This window comes from Pseudopipra pipra, chromosome 5, assembly GCF_036250125.1.
Source record: "Pseudopipra pipra isolate bDixPip1 chromosome 5, bDixPip1.hap1, whole genome shotgun sequence".
Taxonomy (NCBI): Eukaryota; Metazoa; Chordata; class Aves; order Passeriformes; family Pipridae; genus Pseudopipra; species Pseudopipra pipra.
The window spans coordinates 6,739,591-6,759,146 of NC_087553.1; the positions used below are offsets into that span (position 1 = coordinate 6,739,591).

General features: G+C 41.2%; 1 protein-coding gene across 1 annotated transcript in view; it reads left to right on the plus strand.

The window, feature by feature from the left end:
* VWF (von Willebrand factor) overlaps positions 1-19,556 on the plus strand; it is a 133,020-nt gene that overhangs the window by 92,302 nt on the left and 21,162 nt on the right. Inside the window, exons 35-43 of the mRNA XM_064654293.1 lie at positions 1,395-1,615; positions 2,588-2,780; positions 3,949-4,290; positions 7,486-7,691; positions 11,748-11,850; positions 11,962-12,036; positions 12,561-12,665; positions 13,142-13,347; positions 14,728-14,877. Coding sequence (XP_064510363.1) covers positions 1,395-1,615; positions 2,588-2,780; positions 3,949-4,290; positions 7,486-7,691; positions 11,748-11,850; positions 11,962-12,036; positions 12,561-12,665; positions 13,142-13,347; positions 14,728-14,877 — 1,601 coding nt within the window. The remainder of the gene's footprint in view (positions 1-1,394; positions 1,616-2,587; positions 2,781-3,948; positions 4,291-7,485; positions 7,692-11,747; positions 11,851-11,961; positions 12,037-12,560; positions 12,666-13,141; positions 13,348-14,727; positions 14,878-19,556) is intronic.

Below are 19,556 nucleotides of genomic sequence, written 5' to 3' on the forward strand. Positions count from 1 at the left end.
AGTGATGGCTTGACAGTGTGGGTGATGTGACAAATGGTTTTGTAAAGAGGAAGTACTTGAAAAAGAGTTCTTATGTCACTTAAAAGTTCAGAGAATAGTTCAGGAGTTACACTATAAAGGTGTAACTAGACTATCAAGGTGTAACTAAAGGTATAACTTGCTGAACTAGTTGCAAGCTTTATAGTTTTATAGTAACGTGATTTGCAGTGTGTGACTCATGACTATTGTGTGCTCTTGGGCTACTTTAAAATAAATTGCATTAATGCATTTTGTGCTACGGAATGCCTATGAGAATTTTGAAAGGATTCCCATTATCCTTAGAATTTTTTTTAGATGTCCATGAATAAATAATGGTTGCAAAACATGGTTTTATAGCTTTTTTTATAAACATTGTTGTTTATATATGAACTTAATAATCAGATACAGTAAAATGCCTGAGGATGCTCCAGTGCTCTCAAAGGGATGTATCTCTTGACAACTCAGTGCCCAGCAGTACACAAGATAGACTGGCTTCCCTCCCTCCTCTGAGTTGTTTGCTGTTTTTCCTGGGAAATTAAGTTTGAAGGTCATTGATTAGGAAACAGATTATTCTCAGATCTCAATTAGAAGCCAAGTACTGAATTATTAACAATGATAATTTTCTTCCTTACGTGTTTTGCTGGCATTGCTTTTATTGTCCTTATTATCTTTAGGCAAGAGATTTGAAAACATAGGAGCCAGAAGCATCAGGTTTTGTTTTGGTATTCTTGAGATTATAATTCTCCTTGTTTTCTAGTTTGTGAAGACAAGGAGGTGTTTACAACCTAATGACTGGAACACTGAGCTGTCAGCTGACCATTGGTTTATCCTGTGCATATTATTTCTCTTGCTTTTTTCTTGTTTCCAATTGGGAAAAAAAAAAAAGTCCCCAGGTATTAACTTGGGACATATGTTTGATAGGAGTGAAATAGTGTTATTTGGTTTCAAATGTAATACTACACAGAATAAAATAGAATGCCATAGTTAAGATACAATGCAAAAATTATAAAATTGCGTTATGGTCTTTCTACAAATATGGAAGGGATTTTCCCTGGTTTTTTTTCATGTAATATCTATTACTAAATCATATTCAATGTGAGCAAATTTCAGGCAAAAGGATTTTCTATGGGTTTATCTAAATCTCTTGTAATAGTAATTGTTCCAGACAAAGATATTTCAAAAAAACACCACGTGTGATGAAGTATTTACCAAAATTTCTTGTCTATGATGTGCTGCATCATTTGCAATTCATTACTTTCCTCGCCTTCCCAATTAATTGGTTCCACATGCCCATAATGATTGTGGAGAAATAGTCTTAATTTAAACTAAAGCAAATGCCTCTATGGCTTTCTTTGGTGGTTGTTGTTTATTTACAGGTGTCTGTATGGGAAGTTCGTCTCGACACATTGTCACCTTTGATGGCCTGAATTTTAAGCTGGCTGGCAATTGCTCCTACACCTTGTTTCAAGACATGCAACACGATGTTGAAGTTCTCCTCCATGAAGGACCCTGCAGAGCAGCACCAAAGATGAACTGCATGGACTCCATGGAAGTGAAACATCGTGGTGTATCTGTTCAGCTCTTCAGTAACATGGCAGTAAGCTAAACACAATGAACTGATCTGTGCATTGGCTGCTCATGCTATAGAATCCAGGTTATGAGGACAATTTTTTCCCTTTATCTAATTTCTGAACCCTTTCAGCCTATTTTTAGGCTTCTGAGCAAATGCCTCTTTTCATGATACAGTCGATGTTCCCATAACGAGCCAGACACGTTTTTCCTCTTGTTCTCCACGTTGTGCTGGTGTGACAATGTCAAGAACGTGGGATTTGGCAACATCTCCCTGACATTTCATCCAGAAAGGCAGGGATTATAGACAAGACATTGTGCACTGTGATTCTCCTCTTTTGGCAGAGGTCCTTTATACAATGTTTTTGTCTGGTGAGTGGGAGAGCACTCTGCTCCTCACAAAGCTGTGAATGACTGGCTCACTGAAGAGAGTTGGTTTTTGCCTTGTGTGATTGAGCCTCAGTGTCAGAAGAAAGAGCATCTTAGTATCATTACGTCTGTTTTATGGGCAGAGAAGTATTCGAACCCAATATGACCCATTTTTCAATCTCTGGGTCCTCAGACATAACTTGTCTAACTTGCAAAGATGATCACTTCTGACTCGTGTAGCAAAATAGGGTGGACCAAAACACCTACACCCAGTTCTGCATGATGATGGACAGCCTTGACTTTTCACTGAGGTATTGATGATCAGGGCCTGTAGGCATTATTTGAACTTCATGGCATGAGATTGCTACTCTGTCAATACTTGATGCTCGAGGAGTGCACTTATAGGGGAAAATGTTGAAAGAGTTGTTCATATAATTCACAAAATGAAGGTCAAGTACTTCTGTAGGTTTTCAGACTCAATAGAAAATTTCAGCAAAATTGATTCTTATATCCAGATTCAGTTGGACCTTCAAGTACTTGTGAAGTCAAAATGTGCTTCAACTGTAAATTTGGGTTGATTTTTAACTGCTTGCTAAAACTGATGTGATGACCTTGCCTTTTTTGAAAACAGGTGACTGTTAATGGTGAAAGGGTTCGTATCCCCTACTCTAACTCTTTGTTTGGAGTCACTGTCTATGGAGCAGTAATCCATGAAATCCAGTTCTTCCATCTTGGACATAATCTCACATTTACTCCAATAAACAATGAATTTCTTCTTAAACTTAATTCAAAGAGCTTTTCTTCAGGAACAAAAGGACTTTGTGGTAAGTTTCAAAGGTAGTAGTTTTAACAGCTCCCCACTTGGGCTCGAGCTTCTATTTATTTTATTGTAACTTGTGTGGCTTTGAAGCTGTAAACTCTGTGGCTGAACTGATCCCCCACTGTTGAGGGAGCACTGCAAATCTGTGTAGTTTTTTCTACTATGGCCAGCAGTGTAACAGCTCACTGACTACTGACTCCCAGTAATGCCTTAGAAAGGACAGGTAAGACTGCTCTCGTGTTTTTCTTAGTCATATTTTCAGGGAGATTGGTGGCTTTTTTTGCGCGAGGGTTTAACTTTAGATTGTTGCATATATGTTTATGAGAGGCATGACCTATGCTTGCAGGGAAGGTGAAATGTTTGAGAGGGGGACTACTACCTGGGAGAATTAATTCTATGGTATCCTCAATGATATAATCTATGGTACAGCTTAAACCTCTGTGGCATAACCTGTACCTCAATTAAAAAGGAAATGGGAATGGAGACCATTTTTGTACCTCTATTTGTAATAGGAATGATAAGGAATATAACTGTCCAGTTCTAGACCCTTCAATTTAGGAAGGATATTGAGGGGCTGGAGCGTGTCCAAAGAAGGGCAACAAGGCTGGTGAAGGGACTGGAGCACAAGTCCTATAGGGAGGGGCTGAGGGAGCTGGGGGGACTCAGCCTGGACAAGAGGAGGCTCAGGGGAGACCTCATCACTCTCTACAACTACCTGAAAGGAGGTTGTAGCCAGGTGGGGGTTGGTGTCTTTTCCCAGGAACCAGCAGTTGGAATAGAGGGTGGAGTCTTCAGCTGCACCAGGGGAGGTTTAGGTTGGACATTAGGAAGAAATTCTTTACAGAGAGAGTGATTGGACATTGGAATTGGTTGCCCAGGGAGGTGGTGGAGTCACCATCCCTGGAGGTGTTCCAGAAGAGACTGGATGTGGCACTTGGTGCCATGGTCTGAGTGACAAGGTGGTGTTGAGTCAAAGGTTGGACTCAATGATCTCAGAGGTCTTTTCCAACCTAGCTGATTCTGTGATTCTATGATCATTCATTCCTCTCCCCCTTGGTAGCCACTGAGCCGCCCCAACCAGTGTCATCTGTCCTGTCCCTGTTTTCTCCAGGTTTATTTTATTGCTGACTGTATTCAGACTTTTCCTTTTCCTTTTACTCACCCTCCTACAGGGGTGTGTGACCAGAACCACGTCAACGACTTCACGTTACGCAATGGCTCTGTCACTCCTGACAGCAGTGTGTTTATCCAAGACTGGACAGTGGAAGAGCCAGGGAAGGTCTGTGAGATCCGGAGGGAAGACCGGTGCTCTGAGCACGCCACGAGCCTCTGCCACCTCCTGCTCTCCGATCGGTTTGTGGAGTGCCACAGGATAATCTCCCCCAACATGTTCTACGAGGCCTGCATGGAGAACAGCTGCTATGAGGACGAAGCCTGTGAGATGATAACTTCCTACGCTCACCTCTGCAGGGAGCACGACGTCTGCGTGCACTGGAGAACACCCGAGATCTGTCGTAAGGGTTTTACTCTGCGTTAAAACTGGTGTAGAAATCGTCTCACTGTGTGATGGGGGTGACAGTGACTGTCTTGTCAGTGTAATATTGATTTTTGAAGGCTTTGCAAGAGGGCAGAAGTTCCAGATCACGTTTATCGTACAGGTCGTATTGCAGATCAAATAACTGGTTTGTCATCCACTGAGCTGCATATTGTGGAGAAAGTTGGTAGGCTGCTAACTAGTAAAATGCAAGGCTAGAGAGATAAAAATACTGTGAGAGCTGTGCACAGGTACACACAGCTGTGTGACAGTACCTGACTCTGCAGCCACTGAACCATCGTGGGGCCAGGTTTGGGCTGAGAGCCTGCTCTCATTCTGCCTGTTTTAGCAGCAGATGTCCTTGCTTTGATACAGACATTGGAGGGTCTGAGGTGGCCATGGAAACTCATACTTTGGACTAGTGGAACTGCTTCCCATACCTGTGCATAATGACATGCAATAAGACTTTTCTTTGTAGTTGGTTCATAAAATTCCTTCCATTTCAACCAAAGCCTAAACTTTTGAGAATGTGATGGAAGAGCCAGTGAGATTTTAAGTTTCTGCTACAGGGAGAAACTGGGAAAGGCCACTCTCTGTGGTGTCATTTCTTGCCAGGACATGCCATGCTATGCTGTTTGAACCAGCTGTAATTTGCTCTGCAGATGTGGTTCTCTTTCTGCCTGTGTGTTGCTTGTGTTTTGGAAGTGAAAAGTTTGTGCTGTGAGAAGGGAGCACAGCAGGATGTGAGTCCTGCAAATCACCCAGAACCCAATCAAGACTAGCAAGACAAGCATGCTAGTGCCAAATTCAAACAGTTGTTGCTTTGTATGCCTACTGTCCTAAGTTCTTATAGACAAGTGCTTCTGCTTTATCTTCCTGTTTCTTCTCCTCTCACTGTCTGCAGTGATGGCACTGGACATTCAGATATTCACTCAATACTTCTGGTTCATATGAGTATCTCAGATGGATATGTATGTAGGTATTTTCTTTCCCAACCACCTCCTCATTACTCTGTCTTGATTGTCCCAGTTGGCTTTCACATCTCCTGCCTCTCTAGTTTAGTTGGTTCTTGTTGCTTTGCTTTCTTTCCGTCTTTCTGCCCTAGTACTTTCCATTTCAGAACTGGAGAACCAGGATCCTAATGGCATGATATAATAAAAAATCACTCCATGTTCTGCTTTTGTTCATGTTTTAAACTCAGACTGAGGGAATTATAGGATAGGAAGTCAAGAATGTGAATTTGGTCTGAGCCTCCAGTTAATTTTTAAAATATCTTTCAGGAATAATAGGATATTGAACACAGTCTGTTTGGAGTATAGTCCTAGAAAACAGAGAGAGAATGTTGCCAACCTATATCCAAATTTGGTACTTCAATCAGACTTTGCAAATTGTAACATCCAAAACTGGATGTCAATGGATTACCTTAATAACTCTCTGCATTTTTCAAATTCCCCTCTGGTGCCACAGTGTGTATAGGGATAGACAAAGAGTTGCTCATTTTAACACTAGTTGCATAAAAGTCTTTAGTGTCTTAACAACAGCATCATCATCTTCCTTCAAGCACATGCCTGTGTGCAATTGCCAAAATAAAACTGCCAACATTTGGTTTATACAGATTACATTAATGACTAAATAGTACAGCTTAATCACTCTACCAAAACATGTTTAATAGCAATGGCTTGGTTCTGGGTTACCTTGCTTCCTTCTCTCCAATCCAGTGAGTCCCTGTCATTCTTTTAGCATTTGATCTGGGGTTTTGTCATGCCATATTGGGACATTCCAAGCAGTACAAGACCTTTCTGACTGCTCTGCCTGTATAGGTGAATATACTCTCTGGAATTCAAATATATTCAGCCTGGAAAAGAGAAGACTTCAGGGTGACCTAATTCTGGCCTCCCAGTACCTGAAGGGAGCCCACAAGAAAGATGAAGATGAATGGCTTCAAACTGACAGAGAGTAGGGTTAGATGGTTATTAGGAAGAAATTTTTCCCTGGGAGGGTGGTGAGGCCCTGGCACAGGTTGCCCAGAGAAACTATGGCTGCCCCATCCCTGGAAGTGTCCAAGGCCAGGTTGGATGGGGCTCTGAGCAACCTGGTCTAGTGGAAGGTGTCCCTGCCCATGGAAGGGATTTGGAACTGGATGAGCTTTAAAGTTCCTCTCAACTCCCAGCATTCTATGATTCTATGAAATAATTGGATTAAACATGACTTGAAGGAGGAAAGGGTTAATATTAAATACATTACTTTTCTGTTTCCTTTGGCTGCTAAGTAGGGTGTGTGTAGATAGTTCAGCTGATGAACATTTATTTGGCATCTCAGGTCTTCATTCAGTAATTTTCGTTCAGTGTTTTTTGTCAGGGGACTGAAAAAAAGTTTTATAAACCTCACAGCAGTCACAGACTGGGAAATAAGAAACACTTTTCCTAATTGAAGCTGTAGAGAAAAATAAAGTAGGCTTGAGGGAGTACACAGTATGGAAGCTGCATCCATAGGTTTCTTGAATAGCTGGAGCCTTAATTTTGTGTTTGCTTATAGAGACAATAGTCCCAGTGTTGTGAATGCATCAGTAAAAATTTTAGAAGGACTTAGAGGTGAATGCACGTTTCCTTAATTCAGCTAATTCTGTTAATGTGGCAATTCAGTTAAAAAGAAACAGAAATCTAGCAGGTGCGGTTTTGAAGTACCAAAATGGTTTTCAGCTTTCTTTAGTTTCCTGGGAACACTGTGGCCTATCAAGTTGTTTAAAAAAAAAAAATCAAAAATTTATTCAATGTTTTAGTCTGTCCTGGATGTTTTCTAATCATGCAGTTATCAGTGCTTCTCTAATACACATAAAAGTGGTTCTAAATTCTTATGTGTCTGGCCCAGCGTTGAAAACAAAGTTAGGCAGGATGAGTTGGATGAGCAACTCATCCAAGCCATTGTATCATTGTCAGAGTAAGTCATTTGCTGTTTATTCATGTGGTTTGCTGTAACAGAGGCAAATGCCTTCCATCACTTTCCACTGTGGATTTTGTTAGTTTTAAAAAATGTATTTTCCAGGATGTTAGTGTCTGCAAAGGCTGATGCCCTTCTAAAATCCAAAGAATTCTAAAGAAAACTTGAATGGAAAGATTGATCTGTGTTTCAGATCTCTTTAGATAAAGGTGGTTGGTTTTTTTTCTGTCTTCCTCAGCAATGAAATGTGCCACATACTTGACATATGATCACTGCCACAGAGCCTGCGTGAAGAGCTGTGAGAACAGTACCACAGTCAGTGTCTGCAAGGATTATCCCACAGAAGGCTGCTTCTGTCCAGAGGGACAGGTGATTTTTGGTGACAGCTGTGTTAGTGAAGAAGTCTGCACACAGTGTGTCACTGAAGATGGCACACGCCACCAGGTAACTACATACATGGCAACTTACCTTTGTGAGTGGTTGAGGTTTGTATTTTCACAAGTAAATCTGCCCAATAAGTCTAATCCCCTTTGGATGCTTTATCTTCTATCTCAGTTCCTCATAACCGGCCGGCTGTCTGCCCCTTGTAGCTCCCCTACTGCGAAATTGGCCAGGATGGATATAAAATTCGCAGCTGGGACTGTACAGACCTGGAAAGGCATGACAAATCCATGTGGAGGGAGGTCTGGAGGAAAGAGTGGAGGGATGGCATAACCCCCATTCAGCAGGCTTTTGCCTGTAATGACAATTTAATCATAAATCTGGAACCCTTACTTATAATGTGCTGTGTTGTCTTGGCCAAGTTTACTGAACTCCTCAGGAGGGGCAGCAGAGGGGCAGGCACTGATCTCTGCTCTGTGAGCAGGGACAGGACCCGAGGGAATGGCTGGAGCTGTGTCAGGGGAGGGTTATGTTGGGTATTGGGAAAAGGTTCTTCCCCCAGAGGGTGGTTGGGCACTGAACAGGCTCCCCAGGGCAGTGGGCACAGCACCAAGGCTGTCAGAGCTCAAGGAGTGTTTGGACAATGCTCTCAGGCACAGGGTGGGATTGTTGGGGTGTCTGTGCAGGGCCAGGAGTGGGACTCGATGACCCCTGTGAGTCCTTTCCAACTCAGGATATTCTATGATTCTACAAAATATTTTCAGTATTGATGGGGAGCAGTGAGAACAAGACAACCTTATGTCAAGTCACAGTGGTCTATATCCTTTTTTTTTTTTATGAGAATTATTCCTTTGATGAAATTCATCATTTTAGTTCTTCTGAAAATCCACTTTGCTCAGCTAAGTCAGCCCTCTCTGTGTCAGTGTGGGACTGGGAAGACCTATGGGTGCTGTTGATTCCAGCATCAAACAGAGGGTGTGACAGCCCCTCCCTGTGTCCCCTGTTCCAGGTAACAGGGGTGGTTCCTCTTCACCCCCAACTACTCAGCTCAGGGAGTTTGCACATAAATCAGCCAGTCCTCTGAAACCTACATTTTTGTTACAGGATTTGAAGAAGGGACTCTACTTTCAGTGTTTTATGGGTTTTAGATTCTTAATGAGATTTTTGGATTTTTTTCATGCCCACCAAACCTTTTTGTTTGTTGTCAAAGGCGTAATAGTTTTTTTAACTTAGATCTTCTGTAAAGAACAGAAACCTCTGTGTGTGGATATTTATTCTTTAAGTAAAAAGATAGACTACAAAAAGCTAAATGAATGTATGTATTCTGAATAACTTCATTTTACACATGCAAATTTAGACACACATTTCATTCAGAAAGAATGAAGTATTATGAATATTTACAGTTAAGCTGAAAGGAAGCAGTGGCTGAAACAGCTCTTTTAAATATTTGTTTGCATTGATTAACATAATGAAAAAAGCATCAAACTTGACAGAGTGAACACCTTTCTTTAGGTGCTAGAGTACCATCAGGGGATGCAGTTGACTTAGTGAGGCAAGTGTTCCAGGCCAGAGCTGTGCTGATGCAGCCCCATGTCACAGAATCCCAGAGTGGGTCAGGTTGGAAAGGATCACAGTGGGTCATCTGGTCCCACCTCCCTGCTCCAGCAGGGTCATCCCAGAGCACATGGCACAGGATTGTGTCCAGACAGCTCTGGAATATCCCCAGTGAGGGAGACTCCACACCCTCTCTGGGCAATCTGTTCAGTGCTCGGTCACTGCACAGCAAAGAAGTTCTTCCTCATGTCCAGCTGGAACTTCCTGGGCATCAGTTCCTGCCCGTGGCCTCTTGTCTCATTGCTGGGCACCCCTGAGTCCATCCTCTGTCCCCTCCCTGCAGACAGTGACACACATGGATGAGGTCCCCTCTCAGTGTCTCCTCTGGAGGCTGAACAGCCCCAGCTCCCTCAGCCTTTCCTCCTCAGGGAGATGCTCCAGTCCCTGAATCATCTCTGCAACCTCTGCTGGACCCACTGCAGGAGCTCCATGTTCCTCCTGTCCTGAGGAGCCCAGGACTGGTCACGGCACTCCAGATGTGCCTCACCACGGCTGAGTGGAGGGGCAGGATCACTCCCCTTGACTTGCAAATATAACTAATTCTCTTGAAGGAAAATATGGCTTGCAATGTGTATAATCACTGCTCTAAACACAAATCAGTTGTGCACAATTCCTGGGTGACCCTGACAACTCTATTATTATACCATGATTCTATATGAAACAGTTATTGCAAATGTAGATTAAAGTCTAGAATCTGTGTGCCTGAAATCCCTGAATCCTCAGGAAATGCAGTGCATTTTCCTTTTAAATAATAGTTTCAAGCACTTGTGGAGAAAAGCTCAGTGCACACCTTGGAAATAAATGTCTGCAGTGATACCTACTTGTTGTTGCAGAAGTTCTGAAATTCAGGAGTGGTCCCAGGTCCCTTATTGGGTTTTAACTTCAACAACCTCTCATGTATTCCCCAATGGCCAGGCTCAGGAGCAGCTGCCTGGTGGAGAGCAGGAGGGATCAGCTCACGCAGTTGTTTTGTGTCTCCATCATTGAAGGATTAGTTGTGTGAGCAATACAACTGGCAGTGCAACTGGGGATGGGTCATGATTTCCTTAACCCCCTTCTTTCCCTCTGGGGTTCATTCCTCTGTTCTTTTCTAGCCCAAGTTGTGCCTGGGTTCTCAGTACCAACACTCATAAAGAGCTTTACTAACACTGTACTCTCTTGTAATTTCTTCTGGTAATTAGGGAGAGACTCCTCCTTACTCTGAAGAAAACCTGCATGAAGATCAAACCTGCTGAAAATGTTAGAGCAAATGTCGTGATTCTCTTTCTGAGAGAAAGAGAAAAATAAAATAGCCACAATCTTTACACACACCCACCTGCAAATGTAGGAATTCTCTGTCTGCTGCCTTCTCAGGACTTGTTAAACCCTGAGGCCTGGAGTGTCCTGGCAGAGGGCAGAGTTGTTTTCCCAAGATAGTTTACTGTCAATACATTGATGCAAGCTTTCTTTGACTGGGATATATTTTCTATAGATTAACCAGCCCTATGTGATTTGGTTCCTAAGCTTTGTTAAACCTCTGGTTGGCTTGTTCTAACATGCTTGGCATTTTATCCTTGCCATGTGGTTAACCTTGGAAAAGAAACTGCTTTTTGGACTCCTAGGATGGCTTAAAACATATAAATATCACTGGGTACAGGTGGCAGCATGCTGAGATATTTCCTTTCTTTCTTCTCATCACTCAAGGGCTCAGCAGAGCATTAGTTTTGCTCCAGAGTTTTCTGGATGAACCATTTTCCTTTGTGCCATCCTAACCCAGTTCAGTTGTGCAAATGAACATTATTATCCCATAATACATCTTTTCCCTCTTACCTCCCTATTCACATTGGTGTTAAATGTAGATAGTTCTGGAGAGGCAACTACATCTTCAACATCAATGATTTCCTCTCTCTCATGGGAAGGAGCAGTGGCTGAAAAATCACTTTACTGGCGGTTTCTGAACATGCTTATCACCTCCAGGTAGTCACTACAATGATAGTTTCAGTTTTGGGGTTGCTATAGTGCTTTTCTAGGCTTCAGTCCACTGGAGAATCAAGTGATGACACTCCAAATATTCTTAATTAAAAAAAAAATGCACTGTTTATTTCTCTGTGTTTAAGTATTACTAATTTGGAAAAGCAGACACTTCTATGTATTTCCCAAAATAATAATGTTTCCCTTATTACCCCTGAACGTGCAATCATGGTGTATAATTGCTCTACTGTTACTCACAATAGCCCACAATTGCATGTATAACATCTGAACATTTTTCGTGCTTAAAACAATAGTAATTCCTCATCCCACTCATGCATTCTTTACATCCTTTGCTAAGTTGGTACACTACAGTCATTTCAGAATTATGTGTCTCCTTAGTTTCTTAGTGTTAACAGAGCAACCAGCCAACCCTCCACAGAGGCTTCTGATTTTCCAAGTTACTGTTGCTCACTCTCACACACTCCCATCACTAACATATCAGTGACCAGAATATTTGATTTCTTTCTAACAATCTGTTGGGTTTTTTTCCTGCAGCACATGGAAACATGGATTCCTGCTGATGAGCCCTGCATGATTTGCACGTGTCTTGATAACCAGAAAATAAACTGCACGGTCCGACCTTGCCCAACTCTCAAACGTAAATCCATTTTGTTCTAAGTATGACTGGGCTTGAATTGATGGTTTTGGTGCCCTGGTTTTCTAGTTCTAATCCAAACTTGTTTTATGGATTTTTTTTTTCTCACTCCAGCTGCTCATTGTGGTCCATGTGAAATCCCTCATCTGCGCTGGGGCCCCGGCCAGTGCTGCCCCGAGTATGAGTGTGGTAGGTTCTCATAAACTTTTGGATTCTTCTGTCTGTACTTTTACCAGAGATTCCTAAGGTTTACAATCCTTTTTTTAAAATTTATTTAAATGCTGCATTTTTGAAACCACTGAATGACTGTGTAGTCATCCACATGGAAAAAGAAAGAGCTCCTAAGGATGTGATTCTCCCTTCACTTCCAACTTTGTCCCTCTTTCTGTAACACTTGAGGAAGGGAATGGAGCAATTTGGTTTTGTCTAAGTGACATTAGAATGGTCTTTTTTCAAGTATCTATTTTTGCATGGTCTATATTTGTACATTAAATATAACATTAGAACCTTAATCCCCATAACCCAAGCTTGAACTCTTCTCTAAGCTATTTTGAAAACAAACTCTGACCTATTGAACTCTAATATACTTCATATTTTAGGACAGCAATTGAGTGTAGGAAAAAAAAATTTAATGGGGATGTGCATTTTGTGTGTGGGTCTTGAGAACTGACTAGTCAGGCATGGTCTTAAACACTCTCAATTTCTGTTCTTAGTCTGTGATCTGGTTTCCTGTCATTTGCCTCCTGCCCCTGTCTGTGAGTTTGGCCAGCAGATTGCTCTGACCAACCCAGGAGAATGCAGACCAAATTATACATGTGGTAAGATATTTTTTCTTAGCAGGGAGAGAGACTGGAGCATTGCATTTGAGCAACACTGACAACTTCCTTTAGACATTATTTTTTTCCTTTCTGAAAGGTTTAATTTTGAAGCCAACTGACATGTAATGATTTCACATACTTGAAAGAAGGGTGTTGGCAGTTTCTGAGTACACTTTTGAATTAAGGACTAGAGAAACACTTTGCTCTTGGACATGTGCGCTCTGACCTTTATGCTTATTTTATACATCTTGTTTGTATATGAGACAAGAATATTTTGGCAGGGCAGGAACTTTTCCTGAACCTGCAGCACAGTCTTTGACCTGAGCCTTTTATATCTGTGTTACTACTTAGTCTTTAAGTAGATTTACAACAGCTTGCAGTAGCAATAAGTGCCTTGCTGCCAGAGAACTGTCTTGTTCTCTAGCAGTGCTCTGGAATTCCATGAGTTTGACATGGTACCCACCTTCTCCTGGTAGCCTGCAACAGGGAAGCATGCAGCTCAATTCCAAGACCTTCCTGCCCACCGCATCGGGAGCTGACTGCTACGAAGACCGAGTGCTGTGATAAATATGAGTGTACCTGCAACTGTAGGAACTCGACAGTGAGCTGCCCTCTGGGATATCTCTCCACGTCTCTCACCAATGACTGTGGCTGTGTATCCACCACCTGCGTTCCAGACAGGGTAAGGGAAAAGAAACGTCTTCTCCACAGATGACAGTGTCATTTATACATGGAGTGGCAGCACCAAAGTAAGCCGGTATTAACAAACTGATGAGACTGCTGGAAAATGGTGCCAGGGCACTTTTAATTTACACGTGGCTGAAAGATATACTGATGCTTCTTCTATTACAGTAATTTATTCTGACAGAACCAATCCATTTTTTGTGGCTTTGGAACAACCAAATTTAAAAAAAACCCCAAAAGTATAAACATATATATATAAAAAATACTTACATATATATATAAAATACTTATATATATATATAATACATATATATTTGAGATATATATATATGTACCAAACCATTTGAAACTTAAAGGTCATTCAAACAGGAATTTCAACGGTAATTTTTAGATTTCCAATTTGGTTTGGGATAACAGAGCTACATGTCTTTGCATCACTACAGTTAATATATATTCTTCCAATTTCATACTAAATTTATGGAAATATTTGGTGTACCTTAGACCTAAACTCCTTGTGACTGTCGATTACCTTTGTTACTGCTGGAGGTGTTGTATCTTATAAGAACTATATTCCCACTTTTAAGATTTTGCCAAATTAATACTTCACTCTTTTAAAGCTTCACTAGGGTATATTTTTCTTATTTTGCATACCTTTTATTAAGTTTTTATACTATGTCTACCTTTAAGGTAAGCTTGCTTAGAGGAGAAATTGCAGGGCAAGCGAGCCTTCTCATTAAACTTTAACATAGGGTTACATTTTCTTGCATCTCAGGAGTTCTAGCTTTTTTTTTCCCTGTTTCTAAGTAGTTCATGACCTTGCATAATTCATTTTATGTCTCTGGGACTTACTTGCTATATCTGTGAAAATAAGTGGTGCTCTTCTCTTTGACACCGTGCTGTAAAATGTACTAATAGAAAGTTCAATAGAAGGGATGGCACTGCTTTTTGGGGTAGCTGTGATGGCCTAAGGATACAAGAGAATGAGTGCTTTTAGCCCCAAGTAGGATCTTTCCAGGTCAGATGATTTAGCTGGAAGAAGTTTTGCATGCAAGACTCCTTCTACAGGACTCACTGTTTGGTATCTCTAAATATTGTGTCACATTATACTTACAGGGAAACTGAGTCAGACCCCAGGCAATTCTGCCGGCTGCAGATAAAATTCTCTAGTTTATTCTTTGGAAAACTTCTTTAGATTTTATTTTTCCTTTCCTCAACAGAATGGCCACAGTTTTAAGACCTGTAGCATTTCTAGGGGGTTCAAAGTATTCCATAAAATTTTTAATAGGTTTCACACCTTGAAATGCAGCCTTTTGGAGGCAGCAGTGTGCCCTTACAGCAGCAGTGTGCTCTTTCATGTATCAATTGTTGCATTTAATAGGTGTGTGTGCACAACAACATAATCTACTCCGTTGGAACGACCTGGGAAGATGGTTGCAGGGAATGCTCTTGCACTGGTATGAGGGATGATGTTACGGGACTTCAGATGATGGAATGTCGTGACAAAGTGTGTAACACGTTCTGCTCTCGGGTGAGTAAACAATCTAAACAGTGCTTTAGCCAGCAGAGCCCTGATGGGGATCTGAAATGATTGCTTTAAAACCTGCTTGTTTACAGAGAAACCAGAGAAAAATAGAAAATAAGTGTTGTAGCAACGAAATTATCTTGGGAACGGAGTCTAAGAGGGCCTGAGCATTACTGACTTGATTTTAGTGTTATTGCTTTAGGATCGTATCCTGCTGCCAAGAAAATCAGTGACAAGTTTATTTTGTATTTTGATAAAAGAAAAACTGCATCCTGAAGTGTCTGTCATTTACACCACTTGCACAATAAGTGTTCATGATGCCTGAAGTTCAATTACAAATGTCTGTTCTAGCTCAAGTTCACTTTCTGAAGTTCACATTTCAGATCTGTCTGTTGCTCAGCTCAGCCCATTGTAGCAGTAATAACACCACATGCTGTGGCCTTTATTACGCTCAGACATCTGTTACATGCCATAAAATTCCATGTTTTGGAAGCCTGCAAAGGAAGTATGAGCTGCTCTGTTATATTGACATAGCTAGTCAAGCAGGAACAGACAGATAATTGGTACAAAAAGTTGGTGGAGGAATATGACTTGAGTATTAAGAAAAGGTTTTCACCCAGAGAGTGGTTGAGCACTGGAAAAGACTCCCCAGGGAAGTAGTCATCGCACCAAACCTGTCTAAGAAGTTCAAGGACAACACTCTCAGGCACATGGTGGGATTGTTGGAGCTGTCCTATGCCGGGCCAGGAGTTGGACTTGGTGATCCTTGTGGGTCCCTTCCAAGTCAGAATATTCCATGATTGTATGACTTGAAGCAGCTCCTCCATAGTCTGTGGTCTCATGTGCTCACAATCTGCAGGTTGAGGAGGCTGTGCAGGGTCCATGTGGAGCAACTGTTTGGGGTTCAGAGTATTCTCTGAGGTCTTTTTTGACCCAGGATTTTCCCCATGAGTTTGTCCTTCCTTGAACCATGAACAGAAATACAGAAGCAGCTAATTTGTTTTACTGCCCAGTGCAGAAGCAAAGATGAGCTGGTTAATGCTCTTCAAATCTGAGTTTTAAAAGGTTTGTATAAGGCTACATATTGCATCAGCCCCCACAAAATTCACACAGTTGACCAAGCAACATTTCCAAATGTGTGTTGTAACATCTTTAATAATGTGTCTGGGAGGCAAAGATTGACCTTGGGCGTAGAGCGTTTATGTGCAGCACCTCAAGACTCAATGTTCTGGCAGAAACCTCGAATTGTCTAAGTAGTTTTAAATTATCTTTTAAATTTATTTATGTCTTTTAAACCAGTAAATCATGCACTGAAATTTGACTATGAATTTTTCAGTTAAGCAAACCAATATCTGTACAGCAATTCTCATTTCTGAACTCTATTAAGATAATTGTGCCCTGGTTTTCAAAGAATTTCAAATGCCTTAATGCAACTATATTTCAGTATAATTTAACTTATAGTCTCTGTATCAGAACAAGGCTGGACAGCACATATGTGTGTGTACTTGAGAAGCTATGAACAAGATATAAACTTTTTTTGAATAATATTTTCCTCTGCTATGTCTTAAACGCTGCATCATTCTCTAGGACCAGACAAAAACCCAGTCCATTGAAGAAAAACTAACAAACCACACTAAATGCTTCTGCAAGTGCAGAGTTGGGTGAGAAAGTTCTGAGGTTGCCAAATGCAGTGAAAACATGAGGGTAGATGTGAGAGTTTTCAGCTGTTGCAAGAGAATCCCTTCAGTTTGTTGTTTCTAGTATGGCAATTACTATGAAATACTAGATCTGAAATATCTGGCTGTGTTTCACCTCATAGCCATAACTTTATCAATGATTTGTTATTCAGTAAAATATTGCAGAGCTGCAGTTCCTTGACATTGCAGTATCAAAAAAACCCCCAACCTGTTTAGGAACAAATAAAAAGACTAGGTGGAAATGCTGCCAGTTCTTTTTGGGAATCTGTCATTTCTTCTGCTCCTTTAATGGTATCAAAGTTGTACAGCCAAAACTGTGGCTGTTGGAGTACCTGGATAGCTCAGATTTTTTTTTTTTCCTTTGCTTATTCCAGATTCATGGGTATACGTATCAAGGATAGCAGTAGTGCTGTAATGCAGTTTGAATAGACTTTAAAGCTTATTTTTCAGTGCAGATTAAATGGCATTGAAAGTTGTATTTGCATTAAATACATACTTTAATCATAGATTATTAGTAAGATGACATTTAGGTTCTCTGCTGCTCATGGTCATTAATTTCATTGTCAGGTGTTAAAGTTGTGCAGTATCTTGTATGACTGTGTCCTCTGACTTTTGTGAAAACAGTTTGGAGTTTTTTTGTCTAGCTACACAAAAAGAGGAAAAAAAAACCCCAAAATCCCATAATATGTACTAACTTCTTCATGTTTATGAATGAAAGATGGTACTGTTGTCCTTAGCATGGCAAAACTCAAATAAAATCGTATCTGTAATTTTGGAGTAAGGTAAATAAATACTATGGAAAAAAGATGGATATTTCATTTAAATGAACGAATTTATTGGATAATTTAAAGTATTAGATGATTATGAGAACAATAGAGCATAGGTTTCTGGGGTGAGTGTTTAAGACAAAACCATCTGGCCAAATGTTTGTAAATTAATTAGGTTAGATTTCCAAGCATCTTGATCAATTAACTTAAAATAAAGAATATTTGTGCCTTACATACAAAAGCATAGTGAATGATGGTTATAATATATATTGACTGCAAAAGCTAGGACTTTAATCTCCAGTATTTTAAAGGAATATTCTGCTTTGAAGTAGCATATAAAGCATGGTAGTAAATGGCTTAATAGCGTATATTAAGGGGAGGCCAAAGAAAATAATGTAAAGGGAAGACTGTTTGAATATTAGATGTGCAGAATCTCATTTAAAATCTGTGGAAGTCTCGGGATGTAATTTCAAACATCCTGCTTGCATTTTAAAGCATATTTTGTTATGGGAATTAGGAAATGGTACTTTAATGTTCTAGAGACTTAACTCTGTTTGTAAGTCCTCACCTGTGGTAAATGAGTGCAGCTCCAGGGAAGTCTCCAGAATTGTCCTGGCTCATCACCACTGAAGATTTTGCTTTCAGCATTTCAAGTTGACTTCTATCCATCTCAATGGGTTTTTTCTCAGTTTACTGGTGCCATTTTCATTGTCTTTGGTTCCTCCCAACACTCTCTAGGTACCATCATCTCAATATGTAAAAGGCAAACAGTGGAGCCTTCTTCAAAACGCTATGTTGAGGAATAATTTCTGTTCTTTCCTGCTTTGTTGGCCAACAGGCAGGACAGAGTTTTCTGGCCAAAGCCTTAGCACTCTGGAAGAGATGAACTACGTGTCCTGATCAACACTAGAATAAAGGAGGGAGTTCAAACACAAGGGCTGCCTTGTGGTGCCTCACCCCTTCCTTCCTGGGGCAGGAAAATTGGTTTAGTCCTGTAAAATAAAACTTTTGTTGTTCCTGTGGGCCCAAATTTCCACTGTGTGAGGTGAAAAAGGTGGGATTTTCTAAAGCTGTGAAGGATCTGTGAGTGTGAGGAGTCACTGTCCACCTTATTCCTCAAGTACAGAGAGATGCTCTGCTTTTTAAGGAGCTCATAGGCTGTTGCAGGTGGTTCAAGGGGGTGTATTAGAAGTTCAGCAGGTGCTGAGATTGGGAGCTGTGATCTCCTGTGTTTCTTCCCCTTAGGAAGCAGAGTCCTCAGGTTTTGAACACACCAAGCACCAAAAGGGCCACTCAGGCAGGTTGAACTGTCCAAACCCTACATTAGTACATGAAGGACATGGACCTGCTGAAGCAAGTCCAGAGGAGGCACCAAGATGATCAGAGGGATGGAGCAGCTCTGCTGTGAGGAAAGGCTGAGAGAGTTGGTTTTGTTCAGCCTGGAGAAGAGAAGGCTCTGGGATGACCTAATTGAAGTCTTTCAGTACCTAAAGAGAGCCCACAAGGAAGATGGAGAGAGACTATTTCCAAGGGCCTGGAGTGACAGGACAAGGGGGGAAAGGCTTCAAAGTGACAGAGAGGAGGTTTAGATTGGATATTAGGAAGAAATTCTTCCCTATGAGGGTGGTGAGGCCCTGGCACAGGTTGCCCAGAGAAGCTGTGGCTGCCCCATCCCTGGAAGTGTTGAAGGGCAGGTGGGATGGGGCTCTGAGCAACCTGGTCTAGTGGAAGGTGTCCCTGCCCATGGCAGGGGGCTGGAACAAGATGATCTTTAATGTCCCTTCCAACACAGGCCATTCTATGATTCTGTGATCTTGTCAGTGCCTTAGAGGTGCAAATCACCCCTGGAGTCTGCTGTGTAGCACTTCTTTGCACTTAAGATGTCTCTGTTCAAACCAACTTAGTGAAATTTGGGTCCTGCAGCTGGATTTTGCTTTATTCTAGACACAAACATGTCATGGATTTTTACTTCTCTGAGTTTGCCACACAAATAAAAAGTTGCATGTGATACTTCCAATGCTTCAGACCTGTATTTAGCAGCTAAAAGTAGCATAAAACACAAAACACAACTTTCCCCCCCAAGCTTGGTCAAACTCTGGCATCACATTTTATAATATTATATGAAATACACTTCCATATCAAAGTTCACTGATTACCAAGGTTTGCTAATGTGCTTCATGTTGCAAATCGAGGATGTTTCATGAAGGAAGGGAGCAGTTGG